This window comes from Podarcis cretensis (assembly GCF_951804945.1).
Source record: "Podarcis cretensis genome assembly, chromosome: 5".
Classification (NCBI taxonomy): Eukaryota; Metazoa; Chordata; class Lepidosauria; order Squamata; family Lacertidae; genus Podarcis; species Podarcis cretensis.
The window spans coordinates 97828217-97855512 of NC_137174.1; the positions used below are offsets into that span (position 1 = coordinate 97828217).

General features: G+C 46.3%; 1 protein-coding gene across 2 annotated transcripts in view; it reads right to left on the reverse strand.

Annotated features, from left to right (window-relative positions):
* DIS3L2 (DIS3 like 3'-5' exoribonuclease 2) overlaps positions 1–27296 on the reverse strand; it is a 226622-nt gene that overhangs the window by 109110 nt on the left and 90216 nt on the right. For both annotated transcript variants that reach the window (XM_079977678.1, XM_079977679.1), the window contains exons 7-9: positions 25414–25645; positions 14937–15031; positions 12435–12682 (exon numbers count right to left, since the gene is read on the reverse strand). In XM_079977678.1, the coding sequence (XP_079833804.1) occupies positions 12435–12682; positions 14937–15031; positions 25414–25645 (575 nt within the window). The remainder of the gene's footprint in view (positions 1–12434; positions 12683–14936; positions 15032–25413; positions 25646–27296) is intronic.

Below are 27296 nucleotides of genomic sequence, written 5' to 3' on the forward strand. Positions count from 1 at the left end.
GGATTGCCACATACATGCAAGGATTAGTGACCATATTGGCCTGAATATAAGCCTCACTTTTTCCCGAATTCCGACCGTGAAAAGTTAAAGTGCATCTTAATTTCGCGACCTTACAAAAACTGGCCTTTACAATACCACTGCTGAAAGTGCCTACAGAATTTTAAGGGAGCAACTTATATTGAGGTATTGTCTTTTCTTCTTCTTTCCCCTTGAATTTTAAAGGTGCGGCTTATATTCGGGTGTGGCTTATATTGGGGCCAATACGGTATCTTGATGCCCATGGCCAACAAAGTGGTTCTCTCCAGCTCAGGGAGAGACCAGGGTAGAGTCATCCTCCTGCTACAGATCTCCAGTGCCTGGAGGTGGTTGGAGGATAGATGGCAGCTAATGGATTGAAGTTGAATCCTGACAAGACAGAAGTACTGTTTTGGGGGGACAGGGGGCGGGCAGGTGTGGAGGACTCCCTGGTCCTGAATAGGGTAACTGTGCCCCTGAAGGACCAGGTGCGCAGCCTGGGAGTCATTTTGGACTCACAGCTGTCCATGGAGGTGCAGGTCAATTCTGTATCCAGGGCAGAGACTTCCGGAGGCGGCGCGAAACAGCAATGGCGGCCCTCTTCGTGCTCTGAAGAGGGGCTCCGCAGAAAAGGGTCGTTCGCTGCAGCATAGCGGCGACCCATCAAGAAAAACCACGGGCAGAGTGAGCTCGTGGCCAAGGGACTCGGCGGGCGCCAGAAGCCCCCCCAGAAACGGAGAAGGAACCCCGTAAGGGGCTCCGGAACGTGAAAGGGGGAGCGGCGCTGTGAGTTCATCGCTGTTTCTGCGGGAAGCAAAGCCGCGCGGCTGCTGCTGATGAGCGCCGACCTTTCTTCTTGGAACATCAGATTTGCAACTACAACCCGTGAGTAAGGGGACTTAAAAATTATCGGGACTAAAGTATTTAATTTGGCTGAAAACGGGAAACGTAACCAGGAAGTCCGTTTCCCGACCGTGCTAAAGAGATCAAAGCAAAGTTTAACAAGCGGGAAGCGCTTTGAAAGAACTATAAAAAAGATTGGATTATCGTGCAGACTATTGAACTTTTGGCAGGGATTAAAAGAGACAATTTCGGAGTATCTATGCTGATTTTCTGACTGGATCTTCCTTCTTCCTTTGGGATTTATAAATAATTGAAGAAACCAAATCTGTGGGCTGCCAGGGTAAAGAAGAACTGTCAAACTGCCAAACTGCTGATATTGTTTTTAAGGTTGAAAGTGTTGCATGTAAACGTTACACCCTAGAAGAAATAGGGAAACTGTTTCTTGCACCCTCTCTGAGACTTTGTATTAAGTTGGGAAAAGCTTAATGCTAAAAAGAAACTAAAAGACCTTTTAGAACTTCAGTTGTTTCTTCTTTGGATTATTGGGACTGTAAAGAAGGAAAAACCTCTTTCATTCGGTTGAACTTAATTACTCCCCCTAGAGGACTTTGGATTTATAATTCTCTGGGAACTATATTTTGTTTTGATTCTCTGCTGCCTGGTTGTTTATACTTTGGAACTGTCTCTCTCATGGGAACACATACAGTCTGACCTTGATACACAGACGGGATTGGAATGAGTGACGCAGGGAAAACAAGGCTGGCTAAAATAAAGGCAAAACAATTGGTACAAACAACTTTGACTTCCCAACCACGTAGATCATCTGTCCCAGCTGTTCTAGAAATACAAAAAGGGGCTGTTGAGCAGACATCTACAGGGGATATGGCTTCAGGAGGATCTGAAAAAGTTTTAAATCAGATCCTAGAACAACTGGCAATTCTAAATAAAAAGGCGGACGAACATTCGACTAAAATTGATCAAGCCACATCCTCAATAAATAAATTGACTGACCAGGTGGCTCAACACACACAAGCAATTGGGAATCTTCAAGAAGCAACAGCAGAGAATCACAAACTGGCTGAGGAAGCCAAACAAAAAGCAGAGGAAGCCAACTTGAAAGTTGAGGCATTAAAGGTGGAGGTGAAGCCGTTGCATAAACAGATTAGTGAACAGCAGGCCTACTGGTCGATGACTGAACTGAGAAATCGGGAAAGCAATCTTAGACTTAGAGCTATTCCAGAACTTGAACAGGAAGATCTGATTGGTTATCTGACATTAGAATTTTCAAAGTTCTGGGGTATTGAAGAGGATAAGGATTTTAAAATTGTGACTGCTTTCAGATTGGGAAGAGTGACGAGGAGGGATAAACCCAGAGACTGTTTGATCATTTTAAGATCTAAGCAAGAGAGAGATAAAATATTAGGCCTTCATTTTGGAAAATCACTTGACATCCACGGCAACAGAGCTGAAATTTACAGAGACATACCAAAACAGCTTTTGGATCTTAGAGCGACGTATATAGAACTTGCAAAATTACAGAGAGGCAACTCAATTCCTTATAGGTGGGAGTTTCCTCAAGGACTATCTTTTAATTTCAAAGGAAAGAAAGTTAAAATTAGAACAGCAGAAGACCAACAAAAGTTCTTGAACGACCACGAAGAGGATCTACAGAAAGGGACAACAGGAGCCTGGCCACCGCCACCGCTTACACCTATACTGGCACCTACACCCTCGGGACCAGAGGACCAAAAGAAAGGGACGTCACCACAGGACCAATAGATTGACCCAGGATGTCTCTGCAGCTTCTTAGTTGGAATATAAATGGCGGAAATTCCCCAGAGAAAAGAAGAAGAATTTTTCATATTGTCAGGGACTCAGCGGGAGCGCAGGGAGGAGAGGAGATGGAGAGCGAGGGGGAGCAATCCGAGGGCAGCGTAAGAGAATATGACAGCAGCCCGATAGATTCCATGAGCCTCTCCAGCGAATCGGAAGATTCACAGAAGGGGGCGCCGATGGGCAGGGCAAGGGGCGAGCCAAGGGGGACACCCCAGAAGCAAGGGGCCAGCGGGGACTCCCAGAGCAGCAGTTGGAAATCAGGACCAGCTTCCCCACCAGAGCGTAGTGGGGGGAGGAGTCCCAGGTGTCAGAGCCCACATATGCACCACCAGCGAGAGAAGATGAGTCAGGGTTGACCACGCCTCCATCGGAGAGCGAGTTAACGGTCAAGAGGAAAGTTGCAGGCTGGGCGCGCGCGCCAAGTTCAAAGGTACAGGCGAGTGGCACAGAAGGTAGCCCGGATAGGGAACCAGGTCCTAAAGCCCGCCGGAAGGAGGGGCAAGAATCGTCAGGGTCAGCGTCAGAGGAGTCCAGGAAGGATGAGACCCTAGCGGGCAGGAGGGCCCAGAGGAGAAAGGAACTTAGGAAGAGGTGGAGCAAGGCGAGGGTCTTAAACTGGTGTGGAAGGGGAGGAGACTCAGACGGGACTTCGCCGGTCTAAGGTCGAGACGTAGAGCTGCACGCTGCGGCTTTAAAATGGAAACTGAATCTCAATAAAGACTTTTGTACATAACTACACCCTAGCGTTGGTCCTCTGTGAGCTGGGACCTGGAGGCAGCTCTGACACATATATTGAAAAAAGAACAATTGGACATCATCTGCTTGCAGGAAACACGTGACCAGGCTCCATAGAAAAGTCTTGATTAATAAAAGATTAGGCCAAGAATTCATCTCATCGGATAAAGTAAAGAAAAGAGGAGTGGTGATTTATGCAAAGGAGAGCCTGTCACCAAAATTTTTATTCAAAGATGAGCAAGGAAGAGTTTTGGCTATTGAAATACAGGCCCAAGGAGAAAAATTTTTGCTATTAGGAATTTATGCACCGAACGAGGGGAAATCAGAATTTTATAGGAAACTGCATGAGACAATCCTGGACTATTTGGACTACACCAACATCATTATGATGGGAGATATGAACGGAGTGGTCTCTACAAATATGGATAAGTCACAAGACCTAAGTCTAACAAAAGATGGCAGACTACCCAAAACTTTTTTTGAACTAACTGACAATATGGACTTAATCGATATTTGGAGGACTAAGAATCCCTTAGGTAGAGAAGGAACTTTCTTTTCTGAGGCTCATCTGTCATGGACAAGAATAGACCAAATATGGACAACTAGAAGGCTGGCACCTACGATTAGAAAAGTGGAAATCTGCCCAAAAACTTGCTCCGACCATAACGCCATGAAAATGGAATTAAGACTTACTCCAATCGGCTCCTTTAGATGGAAAATGAATGACACCCTATTAAGAGATCAGGAGATTGTGAAGAAGGCCCAAAAAACCTTGAAAGATTATTTTGAAATAAATTTGAATACTACGGTGGAAAGGAGAACAATCTGGGATGCAAGCAAAGCAGTTATGAGAGGGTTTCTGATACAACAGAACACGATAAAGAAAAGAATCTGGAATGGGAAAAAAGATAAGATTTTAGAGAAGATAAGAGATGGAGAGAAAAAGTTGAGATCTAAGCCAAAATCGAAGGAGATCTTGAGAGAAATTAAATTTTACCAAGCACAGTACGCGAAACTGATAAATCAAGAAGTTGAGTGGAAAATTAAACAAATGAAACAAAGATCATTTGAATCAGCTAACAAGTGTGGGAAACTATTAGCATGGCAATTGAAAAAGAGACAAAAATTGAATACAGTCACCAATCTAGAGATTGAAGGGAAAGATATTCAGAAACCCGAAGAAATTAGGAAGTGTTTCCAGAGATATTTCAAAAAGCTCTATACTCAAGGGCCACAAGAGGAGAAGGCGATAGACCAATTTTTGAAAACAAATGGTTTACCAAAACTTGCCCAGGAAAAGAGAACAATCCTGAATCATAAAATAACACAACAAGAAATAGAGGGTGCCATCCAGAATATGCAACTAGGCAAATCTCCAGGTCCGGATGGGCTTACCTCCAAGTATTATAAGATATTGAAAGATTATTTGATACAACCATTAATGGAGGTATGCAATCAGATTTTGGAGGGGAAGAAGGCACCGGAATCGTGGAAAGAAGCCTTCATCACATTGATCCCTAAAGTGGAAACTGAAAAGACTCAACTTAAGAACTACCGTCCCATCTCACTCCTAAATGTGGATTACAAAATTTTTGCAGATATTTTGGCAAGTAGATTTAAAAAAGTATTAAATGAAGTAATTCACAAGGACCAGGCAGGCTTTCTCCCAGGAAGACATTTGTCTGATAATACTAGGAATATTATTGATATTTTGGAACTTTTGCAAACCAACATTAATACAAAATCAGTGTTAATTTTTCTTGATGCGGAGAAGGCCTTTGATAACATTTCTTGGAGGTTTATGAAGAAAAATTTGGAAGGGATGGGAGTGGGACGGGGGTTTGAAAATGGAATAGAGGCAATTTATTCAGAGCAGAAAGCTAAACTGATAGTAAACAATGTGGTGACAGAAGAATTTAAAATTGAAAAAGGAACACGACAAGGTTTCCCCCTATCCCCTCTGTTATTTATTTCTGTTCTGGAGGTGCTTTTGAACATGATTAGGGAAGACAGGTTGGTACAAGGAATACAGGTCGGAGTGAAACAATTTAAATTGAAAGCTTTTGCAGATGATTTGGTTTTAACACTACAGGAGCCAGAATCTAGTACGAAGAGAGTGTTAGAATTAATTTATGAATTTGGTCGGGTAGCGGGGTTCAAACTGAACAAGCAAAAAACCAAGGTTTTGGAGAAAAATCTGACACCTTTGGAAATAGATGGGTTTCAGAAAGAGACAGAGTTAAATGTTGTTAAAAAGGTAAAATACCTAGGGGTAAACTTGTCTGCCAAAAATTTGAATCTATTTAAAGATAATTATGAAAAATGCTGGTCAGAAATTAAGAAAGATTTAGAGATCTGGTCAAGATTGAAACTTTCCTTGTTGGGTCGAATTGCAGCTATAAAGATGAATGTATTGCCGAAGATGTTATTTTTGTTTCAGACCCTACAGATCGTGGACAGAGTGGAGTGTTTTGGGAAGTGGCAGAAAGATATTTCTAGGTTTGTCTGGCAGGGCAAAAAGCCCCGAATAAAATTTAAAATATTAACGGATGCAAAAGAGAGAGGGGGGTTTGCCCTGCCAGATTTAAGGTTATATTATGAAGCTGCGGCTTTCTGCTGGATGAAAGATTGGTTACTCCTTGAGAACACTGACGTCCTAGATCTGGAAGGGTATAATAATGTTTTTGGATGGCATGCATATTTGTGGTACGATAAGGTAAAGGTTCATAAAATGTTTAAAAACCATATTGTCAGGAAAGCTATATTTATGGTCTGGACAAAATACAAAGACTTATTGGAAGGTAAGACCCCGAGGTGGTTATCACCAGCGGAGGCCAAGGTTCGAAAAAAACCCAATATGGAGGCCGGATGGCCGAAATACTGGGAAATAATAGAAAAAATTGGAGATAATTGGAGGCTGCAGAGCTTTGAAAAATTAAAGAATAGGGTGCAAGACTGGTTTCATTATGCTCAAATTCAAGAGGTTTTTAAGTCAGACAAAAAAATAGGATTCCAGGTGGAAAAATCGAAATTAGAGACAGAACTGTTAGAACCTAAGACCAAGGCGCTTTCGAGAATGTATAACTTGCTGCTTAAATGGAACACCCAGGATGAGATAGTCAAATCAGCCATGATAAAATGGGCTCAGGATATTGGGTACAACATTATGTTAGAAGACTGGGAAAGGTTATGGACCACTGGAATGAAATTCACGGCATGTAATGCCCTGAAGGAAAATATTATGAAAATGATATATAGGTGGTACATGACCCCAGTCAAACTTGCAAAAATATATCATCGGTCTGATAATAAATGTTGGAAATGTAAGGAGGCTGAAGGGACATTCTTTCATCTTTGGTGGACTTGTCCAAAAGTGAAGGCCTTCTGGGAAATGATCTATAATGAGTTAAAAAAGGTGTTTAGGTACACCTTCCCTAAGAAACCAGAGGCCTTCCTCCTGGGCATTGTGGACCAAAAGGTGTTAAAGAAGGATAGAACTTTTTTTATGTATGCAACTACAGCAGCAAGAATACTCATTGCAAAATATTGGAAGATACAAGACCTTCCCACGCTGGAAGAGTGGCAGACGCAGTTAATGGACTATATGGAACTGGCTGAAATGACTGGCAGAATCCGAGATCTGGGAGAAGAGACAATGGAAGAGGACTGGAAGAAATTTAAGGACTATTTACAAAAACATTATAAGTTGTATGAATGTTAAGAATCTGCATGACTTGGAAATTTTAGCTCCTGCAATTAGATTAGGAAAATAGAAAGTTAAGTTATAAGTAAGAAAAAGTTGAAATTTAAAGTTATTTTATGTATTATCTTAAGGTATAAATATTTGACAAAAGGTACTTTAAATTTAGAAGTAAAACACTCTGAAAGATATAAATAAGATACGAAACAAGGTAATAATTTGCTGATATGTTTATTGTAAAGAACGCAGGGTGAGGGAGATGTGGGGAAGTCCAGTTAGTAACCTAAAAATGTATTTTGAAAGTTGGATTGTTTTTCTTTCTTTCTTTTTTCTGGTTTGTCCTTCTTTTTCTTTTCTGTAAACTGAAAATGTAATAAAAAATTTAATTTAAAAAAAAAAAAAATCTGTATCCAGGGCAGCTGTCTGCCAGCTCCATCTGGTACGCAGGCTGAGACCCTATCTGCCCGCAGACTGTCTCGCCAGAGTGGTGCATGCTCCGGTTATCTCCCGCTTGGACTACTGCAATGTGCTCTACGTGGGGCTACCTTTGAAGGTGACTCGGAAACTACAACTAATCCAGAATGCGGCAGCTAGACTGGTGACTGGGGGCGGCCACCGAGACCACATAACACCAGTCTTGAAAGACCTACATTGGCTCCCAGTACGTTTCCGAGCACAATTCAAAGTGCTGGTGTTGACCTTTAAAACCCTAAACGGCCAGTATACCTGAAGGAGCGTCTCCACCCCCATCGTTCTGCCCGGACGCTGAGGTCCAGCGCAGAGGGCCTTCTGGCGGTTCACGCCCTACGAGAAGTGGTTACAGGAAACCAGGCAGAGGGCCTTCTCGGTAGTGGCGCCCGCCCTGTGGAACGCCCTCCCATCAGATGTCAAAGCAATAAATAACTACCTGACATTCAGAAGACATCTTAAGGCAGCCCTGTTCAGGGAAGTTTTTAATCTGTGATATTTTAGTGTATTTTTGGTTTCTATGGAAGCCGCCCAGAGTGGCTGGGGAAACCCAGCCAGATGGGCGGGGTACAAATAAATTATTATTATTATTATTATTATTATTATTATTATTATTATTATTATTATTCTTCTTATTCTTATTCTTATTCTTATTCTTATTCTTATTATTTGGCTTCCTCTGGCTTAAAACACACCAGTTCAGACTTAAAGAAGGGGAAAGGAGATTAGTAGCAAGGTTCAAAGACCTATTCTTGGATAAATTCAGGATTAAATTGCCCAGCATATTGCTGCAGGTGCTTTTTACATCCAGCAAGAAAGGGCCACAAACAATGGGATCTTCCCCACGGGACAGGACAATACGTTGTGCAGACATGCTTCAGACAGAGCTAAGAGGCAGACATGACTGGTTCTTGGAGAAAATGGGATGCGTAGAGCAGTCTGGTCTGGCAACAAGGATGAGTCATTTGAAAAAGAAAATTATTCTATCATTAAGTTTGTTGGGGAAATCTCCGAGACAAATGACGAAGTAGCAAGTTACAGGAAACAGGGAGGTTCCCCAGACGCAACACTGAGGACTCAAGCAGAGCTGTTCTGCGCAAAGTTGAATTGTTAGAGGCCAGCAAGCCATCTACCCTAAGCAGGAAAGAAAGCTTTTCCTACACCTAGGTGAGACATGTAAGAGCTGTTCAACAGTGGAATTTGCTGCCAAGGTGTGTGGTGGAGTCTCCTTCTTTGGAGGTCTTTAAGCAGAGGCTTGACAACCATATGTCAGGAGTGCTCTGATGGTGTTTCCTGCTTGGCAGGGGGTTGGACTCGATGGCCCTTGGGGTCTCTTCCAACTCTATGATTCTATGATTCTATGATTCTATGTGCCTTATTCCTTGGCACATCCAAGCCCCTCCACGGTTAAAGGTAAAGGTAAAGGTACCCCTGCCCGTACGGGCCAGTTGTGTCCGACTCTAGGGTTGTGCGCCCATCTCACTTAAGAGGCCGGGGGCCAGCGCTGTCCGGAGACACTTCCGGGTCACGTGGCCAGCGTGACGAAGCTGCTCTGGCGAGCCAGCACCAGCGCAGCACACGGAAACGCCGTCTACCTTCCCGCTATAAAGCGGTACCTATTTATCTACTTGCACTTAGGGGTGCTTTCGAACTGCTAGGTGGGCAGGAGCTGGGACCGAACGACGGGAGCTCACCCCGCCGCGGGGATTCGAACCGCCGACCATGCAATCGGCAAGCCCTAGGCGCTGAGGTTTTACCCACAACCTCCACGGTTATGCATATTCAAATGCAAGCACTTTGGGGCAGGAAAGGGAAAGAGAAGCAAAGTCCAACACCAACGCCAGCCTGAGCCTGGATCAAGGGACTTTTTGCAACCAGCAACAGCAAGTGTAGAGACTCAGCAGAACTATTGGTAATAAGGGCCAGTTGCATTTGCACTATCACAAATGGTGTGTGTGTGAAAAAACTGAACTGTTCACATTTCTTATCCGTTCCCTTTTTGGGATGCCGGTCTTGGGATTACTGCTCCCCAGGGAACTTCCTTAATACCCTTCTGCAGATCCCCAGACAACACTAACGTCCTGCTACAGAGAACAGCAAGAGGATATCTTAGGCGGTTGGAAAAGCAGAGAATTGTAATGTTGTGCAGATGCATCCGTATTAACTGGCAGATCTCAGTCAAGGGGCCTCAATAACGTCGAACAGCTAGGAGCTACTCCCAGTTTTTCACAAGTGTTTCCAGTAATGCCAAAAAACCACCTCCCCTTTGGGTGATTTATCCACACTCCATGCAAAAATATTTGAATACTGACTTTTATAATGCCCTTCACTTACCCTCACTGCCCAACTGCACTCAGTGACCTCATTTTGTAGCCATAGCCAACTGGGTAATTAGCAAGGTGACCTCATTGCATCACCCAGGTAAGTAATTCAGGAAAGAAGGAGGAATGTTGCCAAAATGCAGACAACAAAGGAAACAATGGCACCAAGCAAGATTTTTTTTTAAGAGAACAATAAATCTTCGTAATATCTAAGTGGTTGCATTTTTTACATTTTCAGGAAAAATGCCTACGCCACTGAATTTGGAATTGCAAAATCGAAACTGGAAAGCTTTCTCATCAGCTCTTTCTCAGCTCAAACTGACCCAAGCTCTATCAATCTCAGGCGCTTGCCCACTGTTGAAGAGCAAAGTTTGGTGGGTGGTGGGAGCCAATGCAGCTTGGGGGCTCAGCTCTGACTGATTTGCCAAGTGTGCCCTTGCTCTCAAAAACCAAAGAGGCAACAGAGGTCAGGAAATGATAGTAAGATCAGCGTCAAGAGCCTCAGTGAGGCCTCCAGATCTTCGGACACTTGCACCCAGCAAACCTTGGCATATTCCGGCCAAGTGTCCCAAGTGATATCTCTAAATCCTGACCCTTCCAGAGATGCAAAATGCTTAAACCTGAACCACCTGCACACCTGCCTCTTATCTGCCTCCTGCAGTTGCTCTCTTTCAGGTGAAGCTATGAGCCAGCCACGGGCAATGCAGGGACCACCCTAGGACCTGTAGGGGGATATGATGGGATTCTTCCACCTTCAGCTACACACACACACACACACACACACACACACACAACCCATTATCTTTCCTCTGCTGCTCCTTTCCCCACGAAAAGCAAACTGCAAAAAACAACAACACCCTCCTCTGTTCACCTGTTGAAGCAGCCACCTTCCAAGAGGAAGGACCTTTCGACTGACCACCAGGTGGCACCCAAGAGTTGCAGAAGTGAACCCCCTCCCCTAAAAGCACACAGTCCAGGTTTCACTTGTCCCTGATCAGGATCCACTTCCAAGGGCACAACCTCAAAGGAAACCCCATTCTCTTTCTCACATTTCTTAGGGTAAGCGGCAGGGCAGGCAGAGAAGGTTCGTACCACACAAGACCAACATCTTCCAGGTGGGGCAGTCCCTTGCCTGAAACCCTGGCAAGCTGCAGACAGTGACACCATTGGGTCACCACTAGGCAGAGGGCCTTCTCAGTAGTGGCACCCGCTCTGTGGAAAACTCTCCCATCAGATGTCAATGAGATAAGTAACTATACAACCTTTAGAAGACCTCTGAAGGCAGCCCTGCATAGGGAGGTTTTTAATGATGTTTCATTATGTTTTTATATTCTGTTGGGAGCCGCCCAGAGTGGCTGGGGCAACCTAGTCAAATGGGTTGCAGATAAATACTAAATTATTATTATTATTATTATTATTATTATTATTATTATTATTATTAATGCCACCTCCTCACTTAAGATGATGGTGATGATGACAAATTTATACCCCACCCATCTGGCCGGGTTTCCCCAGCCACTGTGGGCGGCTCCCAATAGAATATTATTATTAATAATAATCATAAAAGCGATAAAAGATCACACATTAAAAACCTCCCTATACGGGGCTGCCTTCAGATGTCTTTCAGCCAGCAGCCACATGCTGGATGACTACAATGTGCTCCATGTGCAGCTTCACTTGGCTTGGTCCAGAAGATGCAGCCAGATGGCTAACTGGGATGTCCCATCAGCGCCATGCTAGGCTCCTGCTAAGGGAGCTGTACTGCTTGCCACTATGTTACCAGTCCTGTTCATGATTTGACCCTCAGCCCTGAATAACCTGGGACCAGGTTACCTAAGGCACCACCTGGCCCAGTATATCGCTGCCTGGCAGCAGCACTCCTCAAATGGTTGACTGCTGAGAATGCTACATACCCCCAGCAGTGGACTTCATATACACTAGGAACTGGGCTTTTAGTGTTGATGCACCAGTCCTCTGGAATCAGTTACCTACGGCTGCCTTGGGCTCCTTCAGAAGGGCAGGATATAAATTAATCAGACAAGTGACCAGTGTTTTTGACATTAAGGCATCTACAGAAGCATCATTTGTTTGAGAAGGTTTCCCCCTTAAGTGTGACCCAGTCATTTTATAGGAGTATTGTAGGAATTGTTTTATTGCTCTTAGCATACTGAGTCTGTAACCTCTTGTGCTTTGATTTTATTCTTTTGACTGCCAAGGCGGCTTATGAAACCTGCGAATACATAAATAAATACAGGCATACCTCGGGATAAATACGCTTCAGGTTGAGCGCTTTCGGGTTGCGCTCCGCGGCGACCCAGAAGTAACGGAGCACGTTACTTCCAGGTTTTGCCACTCGCCCATGCGCAGACGGTCAAAATGACGTCACGCGCATGCGCGGAAGCAGCAAAACGCCACACACAAAGATGCGTCTTACGTTCTGTTCGGGATGTGAGCAGGGCTCTGGAACGGATCCCATTCACATCCCGAGGTAACACTGTACCTATGTGCACACATACCCGAGGGCAAAGTTGCTGTCTTCCCTCCAGTCCACGATACGGCAGATGAACAGCGTGTTGGAATAGTCCTCAGGCCTGGTGCTGAAGTCTGGCGGGCAGTCAGCCAAGGCCACGTACGCACGAGGCACTCTGTGATCCACGGGCGAGAACATGGCGCACTTCTTGAAGAGCTCGCTGTTGCGGTCGGTCAGGAGGCGGAGGAAGCCGGTGGCTGCCCTGGAATGCTTTTTCTCCAAGATGTAGACCACCTGCAGGAGCGCGGGAAAGGGATGCATTTAATTCCAAACAACAGAGCAAAGGAGCCAAGCCCAGAACAAACCCACGAAGTGCCAAAATGCTTTCACATGGGCCATGACTCTTTTTAAAGAACACTCCCGAGGGGCGAAAAGCAGCTGGCCGGTCTGGTGCCTACAGGGCAGCCACATAAGAACAAAGAGGGGAGGAAGCCGGGAAGGAGCAGCTCCAAATCTCTGGGGGAACTCCAGGATCCAATGCTCTCGTGGGAGGCGCAGGTGGTGACATCAGAGGTTAGGAGTGCCTATTTCCACCCACAGCTGGTTTGGCAGCTACAGCCCCTTGGCCATGGCACTCCATGCCTCCAGACTGGACTACTACAATGTGCTTTGCATAAAGGTAAAGGTAAAGGTACCCCTGCCCGTACGGGCCAGTCTTGACAGACTCTGGGGTTGTGCGCCCATCTCACTTAAGAGGCCAGGGGCCAGCGCTGTCCGGAGACACTTCCGGGTCACGTGGCCAGCGTGACATCGCTGCTCTGGCCAGAGCCAGAGCCAGAGCCAGAGCCAGAGCCAGAGCCAGAGCCGCACACGGAAACGCCGTTTACCTTCCCGCTGGTAAGCGGTCCCTATTTATCTACTTGCACCCGGAGGTGCTTTCGAACTGCTAGGTTGGCAGGCGCTGGGACCGGGCAGCGGGAGCGCACCCCTCCGCAGGGATTCGAACCGCCGACCTTTCGATCGGCAAGTCCTAGGCGCTGAGGCTTTAACCCACAGCGCCACCTGCGTCCCTGTGCTTTGCATAGGCTGCCCTTAAAGACAACTGGGGAGCTTCAGTTGGTCCAAAATGCTGCAGCCAGGTTACGTTTAGGACTCATGTAACCCGGTTTAAAATAGCAGCGCTGGTTGCTAGTTTGTTCACATGCCCTAAACAAATCAGGTACCCCCAAATCAGATGTCCTTGAGCTGAAATAGGATTTTATTTATTGCACCAGCATCCTGCTTTTCCTGCAAGGAGCTCAAGGATGAGTGCAAAGATCCCCACGGCACCGCCTTGTCTGATCACCCCAACAAGAACGGTGTGGTAAGTGAGGCTGAGAGAGCGAGACCAGCCCAAATGAACCCAGGGAACGCTTCATGGCTGAGTGGGGATTTCTTACCATGACCCCACTTCAATACACGTCGCCCCGAGCATTTGTGGCACTCAAAGCTAAGCATCTCACAAACAGCCAGTGAGTGGGTGATTGGAGGAAGCAAAAGGCTTGGATGATTGTCTTAGCCTTACCTTTCCCGCCCTGACTTGGCCACAGTGACCCATGCGACGGTCACCTCCAGGCTTGATTATTGTAACTCGCTCTACGCGGGGCTGCCCTTGAAGCTGACCCAGAAACTCCAGCAGGTGCAGAATGCCGCAGCAAGGCTCCTTATGGGGTCCTTGCTGTGGGATCACATTCATCCAGCGCTTTACCAACTGCACTGGCTCCCGGTGGAGTACAGGGTGAGGTTTAAGGTCCTGGTTTTGACCTTTAAAGCCCTATGCGGCCTAGGACCCACATACCTACGGGGCCGCCTCTCCTGGTATGCCCCACAGAGGACCTTAAGGTCCACAAATGACAACACCTTGGATGTCCCGAGTCACAAGGTGGTTAGACTGCTCTCAACTAGGGCCAGGCCTTTTCAGTACTGGCCCCAACTTGGTGGAACGCTCTGTCACAAGAGACCAGGGTCTTGCGGGACTTGACATCTTTCTGCAGGGCCTGCAAGACAGAGCTGTTCCGCCTGGCCTTTGGTTTGGACTCAGTCTGACCCTTATGTCTTCCATCCCCTTACGGTTTTGATCTATGGGCTCCTTTTAAAATGAGGCTGCATTTTTAAATCGCATTTTAACCTGTATTTTGAATTTTTCCCCTTCCCCTGTTATATTTCGATTGTAATTTTACTGGTGTTAGCCACCCTTAGACGGGCTCTGGCTGGGGAGGGTAATAATATATTATATTATTATTATTATCCCCAAGGAGCTGGAATGCAGGAAGTGACATTATACCAAGCCAGCTCACGGCATCCATTTGGCTTAATACTGACTACACTGACTGCCAGCAGCTCTGCATGATTTCAGGGTGTGGGGTTCTCTCCTAGCCCTACCTAGAGATGCCTGGGACCTGGGTGGGACCTGGGACCCTCTGCCGCTGCAGCCGTTCCCCTTGCTTTCAGGGGAGTGGAAACAAACCCCTCCGACAGCACACTGAGGTCAGTTCCAATGGGATGCTACCTTGGCAGTCTTCTGCAGGAACTGGTCCGGATCGTTTGGCTTGGAAGAGTCTTCCTGTTTCGCATGGCGGTGGCCACAGGTCTCCAGGTCCCTCCCTACGGAACACACACATAAAAACGCACACATTACAATTGCTTCCTTCCCTTCCTTTGAGCCTTTTAATGTCCCTGCCTGGCAGTCTCGAGGGGCAGCTTGGAGCGCCGGCCCGGACTGAAAGAAGCCAAAGGAAGAGGAAAGGGCATGTCAAAATTGCCTTGGAACAAATAGCGGCATCGCAATATCCCTCCAGGCTGCAATGGGAAACAGATATATGGTCAACTTCCATTGTGCACATCTGCTAAAATAAAAATAAACCCCAAAATTTACAAGTACATCTATACCAGCCATAATAAACAAAATGGTGGAAAACACGCTCTATTTATTAAATGCAAATAAAAAGCGTTAGAGTTTCCTGGCATTTCTTGCTTTGGGGTCACTTTAACTTTTTGCATTACATAAATAGTCCCCTTTAAGTGATCGCGTTCATTAAAATATTTAATTTCCTTTAAAGAATGTTATGAAAGGTTATAAAATGCACATTTAGCCTAGAATTCAAAACCGCACCTTGCAAGGAGATAGTCTTCGGCGAAGGGCCAGCCGTAGTTATTTCATAAAGCTTATGAAAAGCCCTGCATCAGTCGTCCAGGGCTGGGTGGGGGACGTGTGGCCCTCCACATGCCGCTAGGCTCCAACTCCCAGCAGCCCCAGCAGCCAGCATGCCCAATGGGATGGTCAGAGTTAAACAATTTCTATAGAGCCGCAGGCTCACCACCCTGCTCTAAGGGAGGGAGGGGTGAGAGAGGATGCCAGCAAGACGTAAACCAAGAGGCAACAGTTATCCATTTATTTATTATGAACGTTCAGCCCAAAAGGCTCCCAGAGTGGGTAACAGAACAAGGAATTAAAAACTAAGCAGGCCCTGTAATCTTTTTCCTTTTCTTTTTAAAAAAGCCACAACATGCAAAAAGTGAGGGACAGGGAGGGAAGAGTGGGAAAACCAAGTTCAGGCACCAATTCTTAGATCCAGTGTGGTACAATGGCTATAGAGCTTTGGGGTAGGACCTGGGAGAGCAAGTTCGAATCCCCAGTCAGCTACGCAGCAGCTCCCTGGGTGACCTTGGGCCAGTCACCATCTCTTGGTCGAACCTTCCTCACAGGGTTGTTGTGAGGGTGAAATGGGGAGCAGGAGAACCAGGTACACCACCCTGAGATCCTTGGAAGTTAAAAGTGGCATATAAATTAAATAAATAAATAAATATAAACTTTAGTTCTCGTAATGACCAGGCCTGTTGTCTTTGTCCATGGAGTTTTCTGTGGGAGGCAGTGGAAGACAGGAGGGCCTGGTGTGCTCTGGTCCATGGGGTCACGAAGAGTCAGACACAGCTAAACGACAACAATGACCAGGCGGCATAGAAACAGCTCGTGGGCAGGAGGTGCCTATGGAGGGAGCCCTGCTTCCCATCTCTCCCACTGAGGCTGCCAGGTGGAATTGCAGCCGCCAGGTGACGCGCTTGTGCTCTTCCAATTCATCTCCCAGTCCACTTAACTTAATTTCCCACCCACAATCTTAATTGTTCTCTGCTCCACATGGGTGTGCGAGAAGAACCAAAAGAACCAGAGGAATGCCCAAAACTCAAGCTGCCACTCTTGAAAATTAATACTGCTGCTGTGGTTCCCCTCCTATTCCTCTCCCGTTCCCCACTGTTGAAGAACTTCCAAGTGTTCCTCTTTTCCAGGGATATTCCTGGATTTACGGAAGCCATCCCGGTTTCTGATTTTATCCTGCAAAATCCCGCTTTTCCTTAGGACATCCCTATTTTCATCAGAGAAATGTTGGAAGGTATGGAGTTAAGCAGCCCCCAAGCCAAGGAGATGAGTAACTATACAACCTTGAGGAGCCATCTGGAGGCAGTCCTGTTTAGGGAGGTTTTTAAATGTTTATGTTTTGTTATGTTTTTATATACGTTTGAAGCTGCCCAGGGTGGCTGGGGCAACACAATCAGATGTTTGGGGTATAAATAATAAAATGATTGTGATTGTGATTATTTAGGATGTCTCTATTTTCATTGGAGAAATATAGCACAAGGAGACCATTCCATCTGCAAAAGGACTCCTGCTTGCCCAGTGGATCAATCATCTCCTCTGCTCCCTCTGCATGACATTCTGGGGGGTTCCCCTGTTCTCCAGAGCAGATTTTGGGGAGGCCCAGGGGGCATGCAGAGAGGGGGGGGCAAAAGCATCCTTACAGTAGCAGGAATCCTTGCACTAGCTTATGCGAATGGAGCGAGTTAGCTGAATCCGACCCACACGGCCTACGGCTGTGCAGGAGGAACTTGGCACCGTAGAAACTGGTGCTGGAGGGACGTCCAACACAGCCTCTTCCTCTTCCTTGGGTTTATCTAACGTCCTTGAAAAGCCATCTAAATCTGGTGGCCGTCCCTGCATCTTGTAGCAGTGCACTCCACAAAACTAATTTACGCCTTGTGTTTCGTTTTGCTTTGCTTCTTTTTATTCCAAATCCCTTGCCCATCCGTTCATCACTGAAACGTGCACCACAGCAAAGAGATCTGAGACATTAAGGACCAGGCATTTAACTGGGTGCTTCCAGGACCACTCTAGGAAGAGCGCTGCTCCCTCGCCAACCTTGCATGCCCACGCTGCTTTTAACAACGGGCCAACGCTTGCACCCATTGCTCCAGCTGTCAATGAGGGGCCATGATCAGGCAGAGGCAGAGTAACTTAAAAAGCGGCACCGGCAGCCCACGACTTCTATTGGCCTCCAGTGGCGGGGAGTCACGTGGGCACATGCCCAATGAGAACTGCAGTGCAGACGAGTCTGGAGCAGCGAAGATGCGGGTGAGCAAAGAGAGAATCAAGGAAACTGGGAGAAATCCCAGACAGCTGAACAGGGAGGTAAAAGTGTGGGGATAAGGTGGGGAGGGGCAGAGAAAAGGAGGCAGCTGCCATTTGCCAAACCAGAAATAAACTATGCCGAACCTTTGCTGTCGTGGTTATCCGGTGACCATTCAATATTTCCACCCTGGGCAGCGCTGTGTTTGCAGTGGGAGATTTACTATGTTAGCTTGGGCAGGGCTTGCTAAGCTTATCTTACAGTGAAAACACCCGCCAGGAGCTCCAGCCCAGGGAAAAACCGGTGCTTTAATCCCCTTGTTTTCCTTTTGGGTGATTACCTGACAAAACCGAAAATTGTTATAGCTTTGCTGAAAAGAAAATTAGGCACTAATGGCAAGAAACCTCTCCAATTAGTTCTGTTATTACCAGCAAATTAGAATTGCAGCGTTAGCACCCCTCCGAGACGGCCGCTTTTCAGAGGCCTGGTAAACTGCACTTGAGCCACCAGCCCCTCCTCCTGGTCCAAGACGGAGAGAGGTTATATTCATATATGTACATATTTAAACCTTTTCATGAAAGTCTCTCGCACAAATTAGATTAACCAGGACAGCTGAAGTGGCCAAAACGAGCCCTTAAAGCCATCAGATTAAAACACTTATTAACCATGACAGATCCAAAGTTATTTTTTCCAGGCTTGCTGCTGTGGAAATTTGCGACTCTCTCCAAGAGGAGCACAATTAATGTTAGCAATTCCCACTTCCAAATGAAAATATATTGTGTTTTCTGACTTTTTTAAAAAAAGAAAGAAAGAAAGAAGTATCCAGCAAACAGTGAGAAAATGCATCCTCCAGACTGGATGGAAAGGAAAGCACTGAGGAGATGCTCAATATTCCAGTTATAACATTCTGGCAAGAGTAATGATTGTGTTTGCCCAAGATCCAAGCTGCACTTTTTTTTTTAAATGCAGTACCTGATGCAGTTAATGCTCCTGAGTTTTCTTGCCCATGTGAGCAAGAAGTAAGGGGCAGGTGTGTGCTTGGTGCTACCCCAAGCGCACTAACATCAGGTAAAAGGAAAGGGTAGCTCAGGAAAGACTTAGCATCCCTGTCCTTTCTTCCTCCACCTGCTGCATCCACACACCTGGGGCCTTAAAGGACTCATAAACAGCTACATCAGAGGTGGGGGACCTCACGCCCATGGGCCAACTGAGATGCACACACACACACACACACACACACACACACACACACACACAGCACCTCCATCTGACCTTTGTGACTCTCATGGTTGAGACACCTTGAGGTACTTTGAGATAGGTAAAGGTAAAGGACCCCTGACCATTAGGTCCAGTCGTGGCCGACTCTGGGGTTGCGGCACTCATCTTGCTTTACTGGCCGAGGGAGCCGGCGTACAGCTCCCGGGTCATGTGGCCAGCAGGACTAAGCCGCTTCTGGCGAACCAGAGCAACACACGGAAACGCTGTTTACCTTCCCGCCAGAGCGGTACCTATTTATCTACTTGCACTTTGACGTGCTTTTGAACTGCTAGGTGGGCAGAAGCAGGGACCGAGCAATGGGAGCTCACTCCGTCGCGGGGATTTGAACCGCCAACCTTCTGATCGGCAAGTCCTAGGCTCTGTGGTTTAACCCACAGCGCCACCCGCGTCCCATACTTTGAGATAAAGGTAAATTAAATAGCACTAAGAGAGAACAACAGGCTTCAGCATTCCTTGCCGACCCATTTTTCCTTATTTCCGGGGGGTGGGGGGCACAGCATGAAGTCTCCCAGTGTTCATGGCGGGCAGGGAAGAGGCAGAGACAAAGGGTTTCATCAAGGAAGAAGAAACTGCAAACAGCACAGATAAGAAGTTGCATACAGAAGTCAACCCAGAATGAGACAAGGCAGTAGTTAGCTCCGCACGGAACAGTTACATCTGCACTCAATGCTTATTTAAAAGTTGGGGGAATTGGAAGATGCCATAGGCAAAGTCAGGCCATTGGCCCCCACTTAGCCCAGTACAGTGGTACCTCAGGTTACATACACTTCAGGTTACATACGCTTCAGGTTACAGACTCAGCAGCTAAAAAAGCCAATGCAATTCTGGGCTGCATCAATAGGAGTATAGCATCTAGATCAAGGGAAGTAATAGTGCCACTGTATTCTGCTCTGGTCAGACCACACCTGGAGTATTGTGTCCAGTTCTGGGCACCACAGTTCAAGAAGGACACTGACAAACATGTCCAGAGGAGGGCAACCAAAATGGTCAAAGGCCTGGAAACGATGCCTTATGAGGAACGGCTAAGGGAGCTGGGCATGTTTAGCCTGGAGAAGAGGAGGTTAAGGGGTGATATGATAGCCATCTTCAAATATATAAAAGGATGTCACATAGAGGAGGGAGAAAGGTTGTTTTCTGCTGCTCCAGAGAAGCGGACACGGAGCAATGGATCCAAACTACAAGAAGGAAGATTCCACCTAAACATTAGGAAGAACTTCCTGACAGTAAGAGCTGTTCGACAGTGGAATTTGCTGCCAAGGAGTGTGGTGGAGTCTCCTTCTTTGGAGGTCTTTAAGCAGAGGCTTGACAACCATATGTCAGGAGTGCTCTGATGGTGTTTCCTGCTTGGCAGGGGGTTGGACTCGATGGCCCTTGTGGTCTCTTCCAACTCTATGATTCTATGATTCTATGACTCCCCTAACCCAGAAATATTACCTCGGGTTAAGTACTTTGCTTCAGGATGAGAACATAAATTGTGCAGCAGCGGCGCGGCAGCAGTGGGAGGCCCCATTAGCTAAAGTGGTGCTTCAGTTTAAGAACAGTTTCAGGTTAAGAACGGACCTCCAGAACGAATTAAGTACGTAACCAGAGGTACCACTGTACTGTGACTGGCAGTGGCTTTCCAGGTTTTGGGAGGGGACTCTCACAGTCTACCTTCAAGATGCCCAGGACTGAACCTGGGCCCTTCTGCATGCAAAGCAGATGCTCTGCCACTCGGCTACAGCCTCTCCCTCAACACAGGTATGTTGTATGGCCTGAGATTCCCAAGCACAGTCTAGAAGGCAGATCCCTTCTTTGTCTGCCTCCTCCACAAGAGGCCTGGAGAGTGGCAACATGAGAATGGGCCTTTTCTGCAGTGACTTCCCATTTGTGAAATGCGCTCCTCAGGGAGGTTCAGCTGGGATCTTCATTAAACACCTTTAGGCGCCAGGTGAAAACGTCCCTCTTTAACCAGGCCTTTGGCTGATTTGACATCCTATAGACTTTTAAATGTGCTGCGGGGATGCATGTGTCTGTTGCTCTTGTTCTTGTTTTTATTGTGTATTTTGTGTTTTTTTCTTGTATTTTTATGTTGTGAACTGCCCTGAGATCTACAGATGAAGGACAGAATATGCATTAAATATCAATTAACCAATCCCTGCAGGTCCTGTATGGCAGCACCGCACCAGGCAGGGCCGAAACATTTAATTTCCAGTTGCTGGATGCAAATGGGCATTCCCTGTGAGAGACCATGCCATGAAATTTGTGAACTTCTACTTGCGATATGCTGCTGTTAGCCAGACATGAGATATCTTTGCACCAAATTCCTGAACTACAACATCCAAGCTAGCCGATGAAGCCTAATTCTTGATCGTATACACAACCTCATCCTGTTTTCAAGACCAAGCTCAGACCTCAAAGCTTCTCCTTAAGAGGTTCAGATTCCTTCATCAGCGGTGACATTCCATGTCTTATAGATCCCATGGCGAGACTGGAATTTCCAGCTACGTAATGATAGGGCCAGGAGGCTAGAAGCAAACCTGGTGAGCAAAACATGGAATATCCCCTTTCCCAGAACCAGGAAGTGCCAGACCAACGTGTTTAACCACAGCGTCCTCTTACCTGGAAATGTTTCTCAATTAAAGGTTTAGCTCATCTTGCCTGAAATCGCCCGATCAGGCAGTGCAGAATGCTGCCTACCTGCCATGTGTATTTGGGCGGGGGGGGGGGGGGAGAGAGAGAAGAAAGGAAACACCAGCCAGGGCAGTCTATACAGTGCATTCCCAAAGTGTTCAGGAAAGTTTCTCCAAAAAAAAAAAACCCCACCAAACACAACTTCCCTGATGATGTTTCCTTCCAACTCTTTCTTTGGAAATCCCATCTTACTACCATAGCTCCTCTTTCCTAGTTCCTGTATTTGCTGTGCCTATTTACCGTATTTTTTGCTCTACAAGACTCACTTTTTCCCTCCTAAAAAGTAAGGGGAAATGTTGTGTGTGTCTTATGGAGCGAATGCAGGCCGCGCAGCTATCCCAGAAGCCAGAACAGGAAGAGGAATTGCTGCTTTCGCTGCGCAGCGATCCCTCTTGCTGTTCTGGCTTCTGAGATTCAGAATATTCTTTTTCTTGTTTTCCTCCTCCAAAAACTAGGTGCGTCTTGTGGTCTGGTGCGTCTTATAGAGCGAAAAATACGGTAGCTAAGAGAGTTTACACAACTGGGAGCACTGAATGAAAATGCAAACGATGTGGATAAACGCCAGGCAGGCTGGAGGATCTGACAAATGTGTGCATCTCAGGGCTAGGACAAGCTCAGGTGCTAGGACCAGCCTTACTACAAAGGGAATGTACAGAAAAGAGTGCTGTTTTCCTCCCATCTGCCTCTGTGGGTGTAGGTTGGGTGGGAGTTTTAAAGACTCCCCTCATTCCCAGCCAGCACATCCATGCGAAGGCTGCCTTAGCTAGGAAGGCCAGAGAGCACTCCACAAGCAAAAGGGACCTCACGATAACAGCTCCTGGGTGTGTTGCTAAGAATGGCTTCAAAATCAGGGAAGCTCGCATGAAGTTTTGGCTATATCTGAGCCCAGCTAGGTTTGCTGTGTAATACAGCCCTGAACGCAGCATTTTCTAGGCCTCCCCCGAGCTTGGAAAGATTGAAAATTTGAGGCTCACTGAACACTCTGCATGCAAGAGGAACCCACACAACTGCAGTATCTTCTCCTACCAACATCACAATCGCAAGTGGCAAAACATCTACATCAAAGTTCAGCTACCCAAGCAGCGTCAGTCATGCCTGGGATTGCTTCCAAGGATACCCTCAGAGCAATTTGCTTATGTTTCAGGGCTGCACAGAGCGGAGGGGATTTCTTTTTAAAACGTGGCCAAAATACTCAATTCCCACCCCCCAGATATAGAATCAAGCCTAGGGAGGATTAACCTTGTTTCTCGGCAAGCAGCATTTTGTGAAATAAACCACCAACAGATACCTGGCATCAACAGAAATGGTGAGCATCTTATTTTCACAGAAAATGCTTTGTTAAATACTGCGCCAAATGAAAGGAGAAGGCACGACAGCACAAGGCTATTGCGGGACTAAATGGCCTGGGAGGAAGGACAACCTAGTGAAGAAGTGCAAGGAAGCCTGCCACTCTCTGGATAGGTAAAGGTAAAGGTACCCCTGCCCGTACGGGCCAGTCTTGACAGACTCTGGGGTTGTGCGCCCATCTCACTTAAGAGGCCAGGGGCCAGCGCTGTCCGGAGACACTTCCGGGTCACGTGGCCAGCGTGACATCGCTGCTCTGGCCAGAGCCAGAGCCGCACACGGAAACGCCGTTTACCTTCCCGCTGGTAAGCGGTCCCTATTTATCTACTTGCACCCGGAGGTGCTTTCGAACTGCTAGGTTGGCAGGCGCTGGGACCGAGCAGCGGGAGCGCACCCCGCCGCAGGGATTCAAACCGCCGACCTTTCGATCGGCAAGCCCTAGGCGCTGAGGCTTTAACCCACAGCGCCACCTGCGTCCCACCCTCTGGATACTGCTAATGAATTAGCTGGGGAACCTCTGGTGCTGATGAACTTTTTCATTCAGACTTCATCACAATCCTGCAGCCTGTGGCTCATTACCTGCTCTACAAGGAGCTGACCTTGAAGACTGTGTCAGAACCACCTCTAAGCAAAACCAACCACAAAAGCAGAGGTAGAATTCACTGGCAGGCAAAAAAATTCCAGGTGCTAGGACTGATAATTACTTCAGGGACAATGCAGGGCCTTTGAGGGGAGGGTGGAATTTTTTTTGGGGGGGACACACTAATAATATAGACAAATAGGAAATGAGGTAATAGGTACTAAATGTAATACATTGCAATACTCCCACACCCAATTAATGCCAACCTTAAGTTATTTGGCTACAATCTGCAAAATAAAAAATACTGCAAGAATTTAAAATGTATAAACAGATGTATTGAGAAAACTTGCATAGCAAAAACAAAGCAACAGGACTCCCAAAATTTAAAACAACCTGTAGAAATTGAAAACTACCCCAAAAGGCTGATTAGTAAGGCTCAAATCATAACATAAAAGTCTTCAAAATATATACAGAGGCCTAAATAGTTGGATACACACATAAGAAAATTAAATAAAAATGTCTAGCTGCAATTCCCAAAAGGACGCCAGAGACTCGTGTTGCAAGAGGCCTCCAAAATGAAACCTTTTATATCAACTGGAACCAACTGCCTATAATAATCCAGTGATATCAATGGAAAGGAACTCTGGAATGGAGAACTTTTAATGTGCATAATGGAATCAAGGGAAGGCTTTTGACCCTTACTGGCAGAAAGCCAGAATAAATAGGTAACGGAGTAGAAGACTCAAAAAGTAGCAGGAAAATAGTGACAATGAAAGAGAGGGAAACATGCATGCGGATATTCCCAGCAAAGAGAGAAAATCCATTTCCTCACTGAAACCTTTTGGAGTGAAATTGCATAGGGCAAAGATCTAATGCAGCTCCCTCCTTTATCAATGGCTTGGCATCCTGCTCACATGCCCCTTCAATGGCCAGGTCAAACGTCGGGTACTGAAGCTCTGCAGAATGTCCCACCAGATCTACAAACGCAGACGTCTCTGATGCGTTCCATTGCATGTCTTTTCAAAGCTCTTGCAGCCTGCCCTGTTTAAATCTTTCCACGTGAACATTTGATGTAACAAACCACATGGGTGCTACTACATGCAGTACCTTTTATATAAATGCATCCTATTGGTGTGTCTGCAGTGAATAAAGACAACAGCAACAAAGGAATCAAAGGGATCCCAACGAAGTGGGGCCCTAAAATTGGGGTCCTTTCGATATGCAGTTGTGGGTTACTTTCCACAGACTGGTATATTGCGTGGCAAGCACCAATATTTGCTTAAACTGCATTGCAAAGGTATGCTTACATGATTAAATGTCAGGCTGCAGGTGAGTCTATTCTGGGCCCCATAGAATCACTCCTGCCACACAAATGACTCCTTCAGGCTGGCTCCCCATTGCAAAAAGGCATTCAGTGGCTCCCCACTGCCTTTCAGACACAGTACAAATGACCCAGGCACAGCAGCCCTTCAAGTCCACCCAACATTGCTCAACATTGCTTTCCTTATATTTTTATTTATTTGTGGTTTTGTTTTCAGGTATGTCTATAGACACCTGTCCCTCCCCACCCCCCAGCAAAAAAAAAAAAAGTTATAGGCTGCACAACAGAACTAAAGCAATTTAAGCTCCTGAGTTGCTTTTAAAGGAAACGGAAGTGGAAAAGGCAGGGGAAAACAGCTGGCCCTGCCATTTGCGGCTGGACCCCAACTCACCATTTTCTCCAGCCCCCAGGGACAGCTGCTTCTGATCCTTGGTCTCCCTTGAGCCATCTTGCTTGCCCTCAACATCTTCGTCATCAAACTGAGCCTCTATAACAACGTCCGGGCTGTTAACATCGCCTTTTCCTGGATCACGAAGCACACAAGCGCCCGGGGAACACCCAGAAGGATCTGATCCTTGAGCTGTTTCTGTTGTTTCATTGTCACAACCGTCCGGCTTGATTACCTGGAGAGTAAAGAGGGAGAAAAAATGCATTCTGAACTGCATGGTCCAGCATGGCTCAGGGGCAGCCGTACACCGCTTCCGAACCTGTTAGGGCTCCACGCCCCTCCAAATCCTTCATCCCAGAGCCCTTTCACATTAATATGGGAGGGGTGACTGCCAATGAGGAGCAGCAGCAGGATGGGACCGGCCTGGATAGCAACTCTTCCAGGTCAACTTCACCCAGAAAGCAATACTAGCACACAAGAAAGAAACACACCATGTGTCCCAACACACCTTGGTGCCAAATTATGTGAAGGTCATCATGCAGAGTGGGGGGGGGGGCATATCCCCACCATTCCTTCTTCACAACACAAAAGGTCTAAAAGGGGAAAAACTGGGAACTGCGAGCAGGGGAGTGAAAAACCCTCCAATGACATAACTCTTTTAGAACGATGACTGAAACAGTTTTAAAGCCACCTTTTAAAATTACAATGTTAAATCATTGTGATCGGACCAAGGCTGCAGGGTTAAGAGGGGAGGGTGCCTAGCCCAGGCACACACACCCAGAAAGTACCACGAGCGTCTGTGGGACGTTGAGAGGTCCAGCAGAAGTGCCAATCTCCCGTCACTCCCCCCTTGAAAAGTACCAATAAAAGGCATGGAGGGGGGAATGGTCAAGGGTGCTCAAAGCAGCAACACGACCCTATGAGCCGAAGCCACAAGCTGCCACCAAAAGCAGGAAATTTTCCTAACAACACTATGGAGCCGAAGAAAGAGTAAGAGGTTTATTATCTATTCTCTGAGAAATAACTGCACCAATGTCGCCTTTGACCGGGTGATGGAACAGGCAACGCTCCTAGGATTCAGTGGTGGGAAAACTACTTTCACATGTTGCAGAGAGCAGAACATTGTCTGGGTTTGGGGTAACTGTGAAGAAGACTCCATCTGGGTCAGATCCAAGGCCCATCTAGTCTAGCATCCTATTTCCTACAGTAGCTAAGCAGATGTCTTTAAGAAGCGCAGGAGCATGTGTTTAGCAGCTAAACACAGACTATAAAATATTTGCAGGGATCCTTGCGAAGAGAATGAAAAACATACTACTAGAATTCATTCAGATGGATCAGGCGGGTTTCCTTCCAGGCAGGCAGATGAAGGATAATATAAGGAATATAATCAATATTGTGGAATATCTGTCTGCCAGGAATGAGAAACAAGCCATAATGATGTTTGTGGATGCAGAAAAGGCATTTGACAATATAGCATGGGACTTTATGTTGAAAAACTTAGAATACATGAATGTTGGCAACGAATTCTTTAACGGAATAAAGGCAATTTATACAGAACAAAAAGCCAAACTGATTATAAATAATGTAATTACAGAAGAGGTAAAGATATCAAAAGGAACAAGACAGGGATGCCCACTTTCGCCACTATTATTTATAACGGTGCTAGAAGTCCTTTTAAATTTGATTAGACAAAATAGAAAAATAAAAGGAGTGGCAATTGGTCAAAACGAATATAAAATCAAAGCATTTGCAGATGATTTGGTAATAACGATAGAAGATCCAATAAGTACTGCAAAAGAAGTATTGGAGGAAACTGAACAGTTTGGAGGAGTGGCAGGTTTTAGACTAAACAAGAAGAAAACGAAAATGATTGCGAAGAACATGGA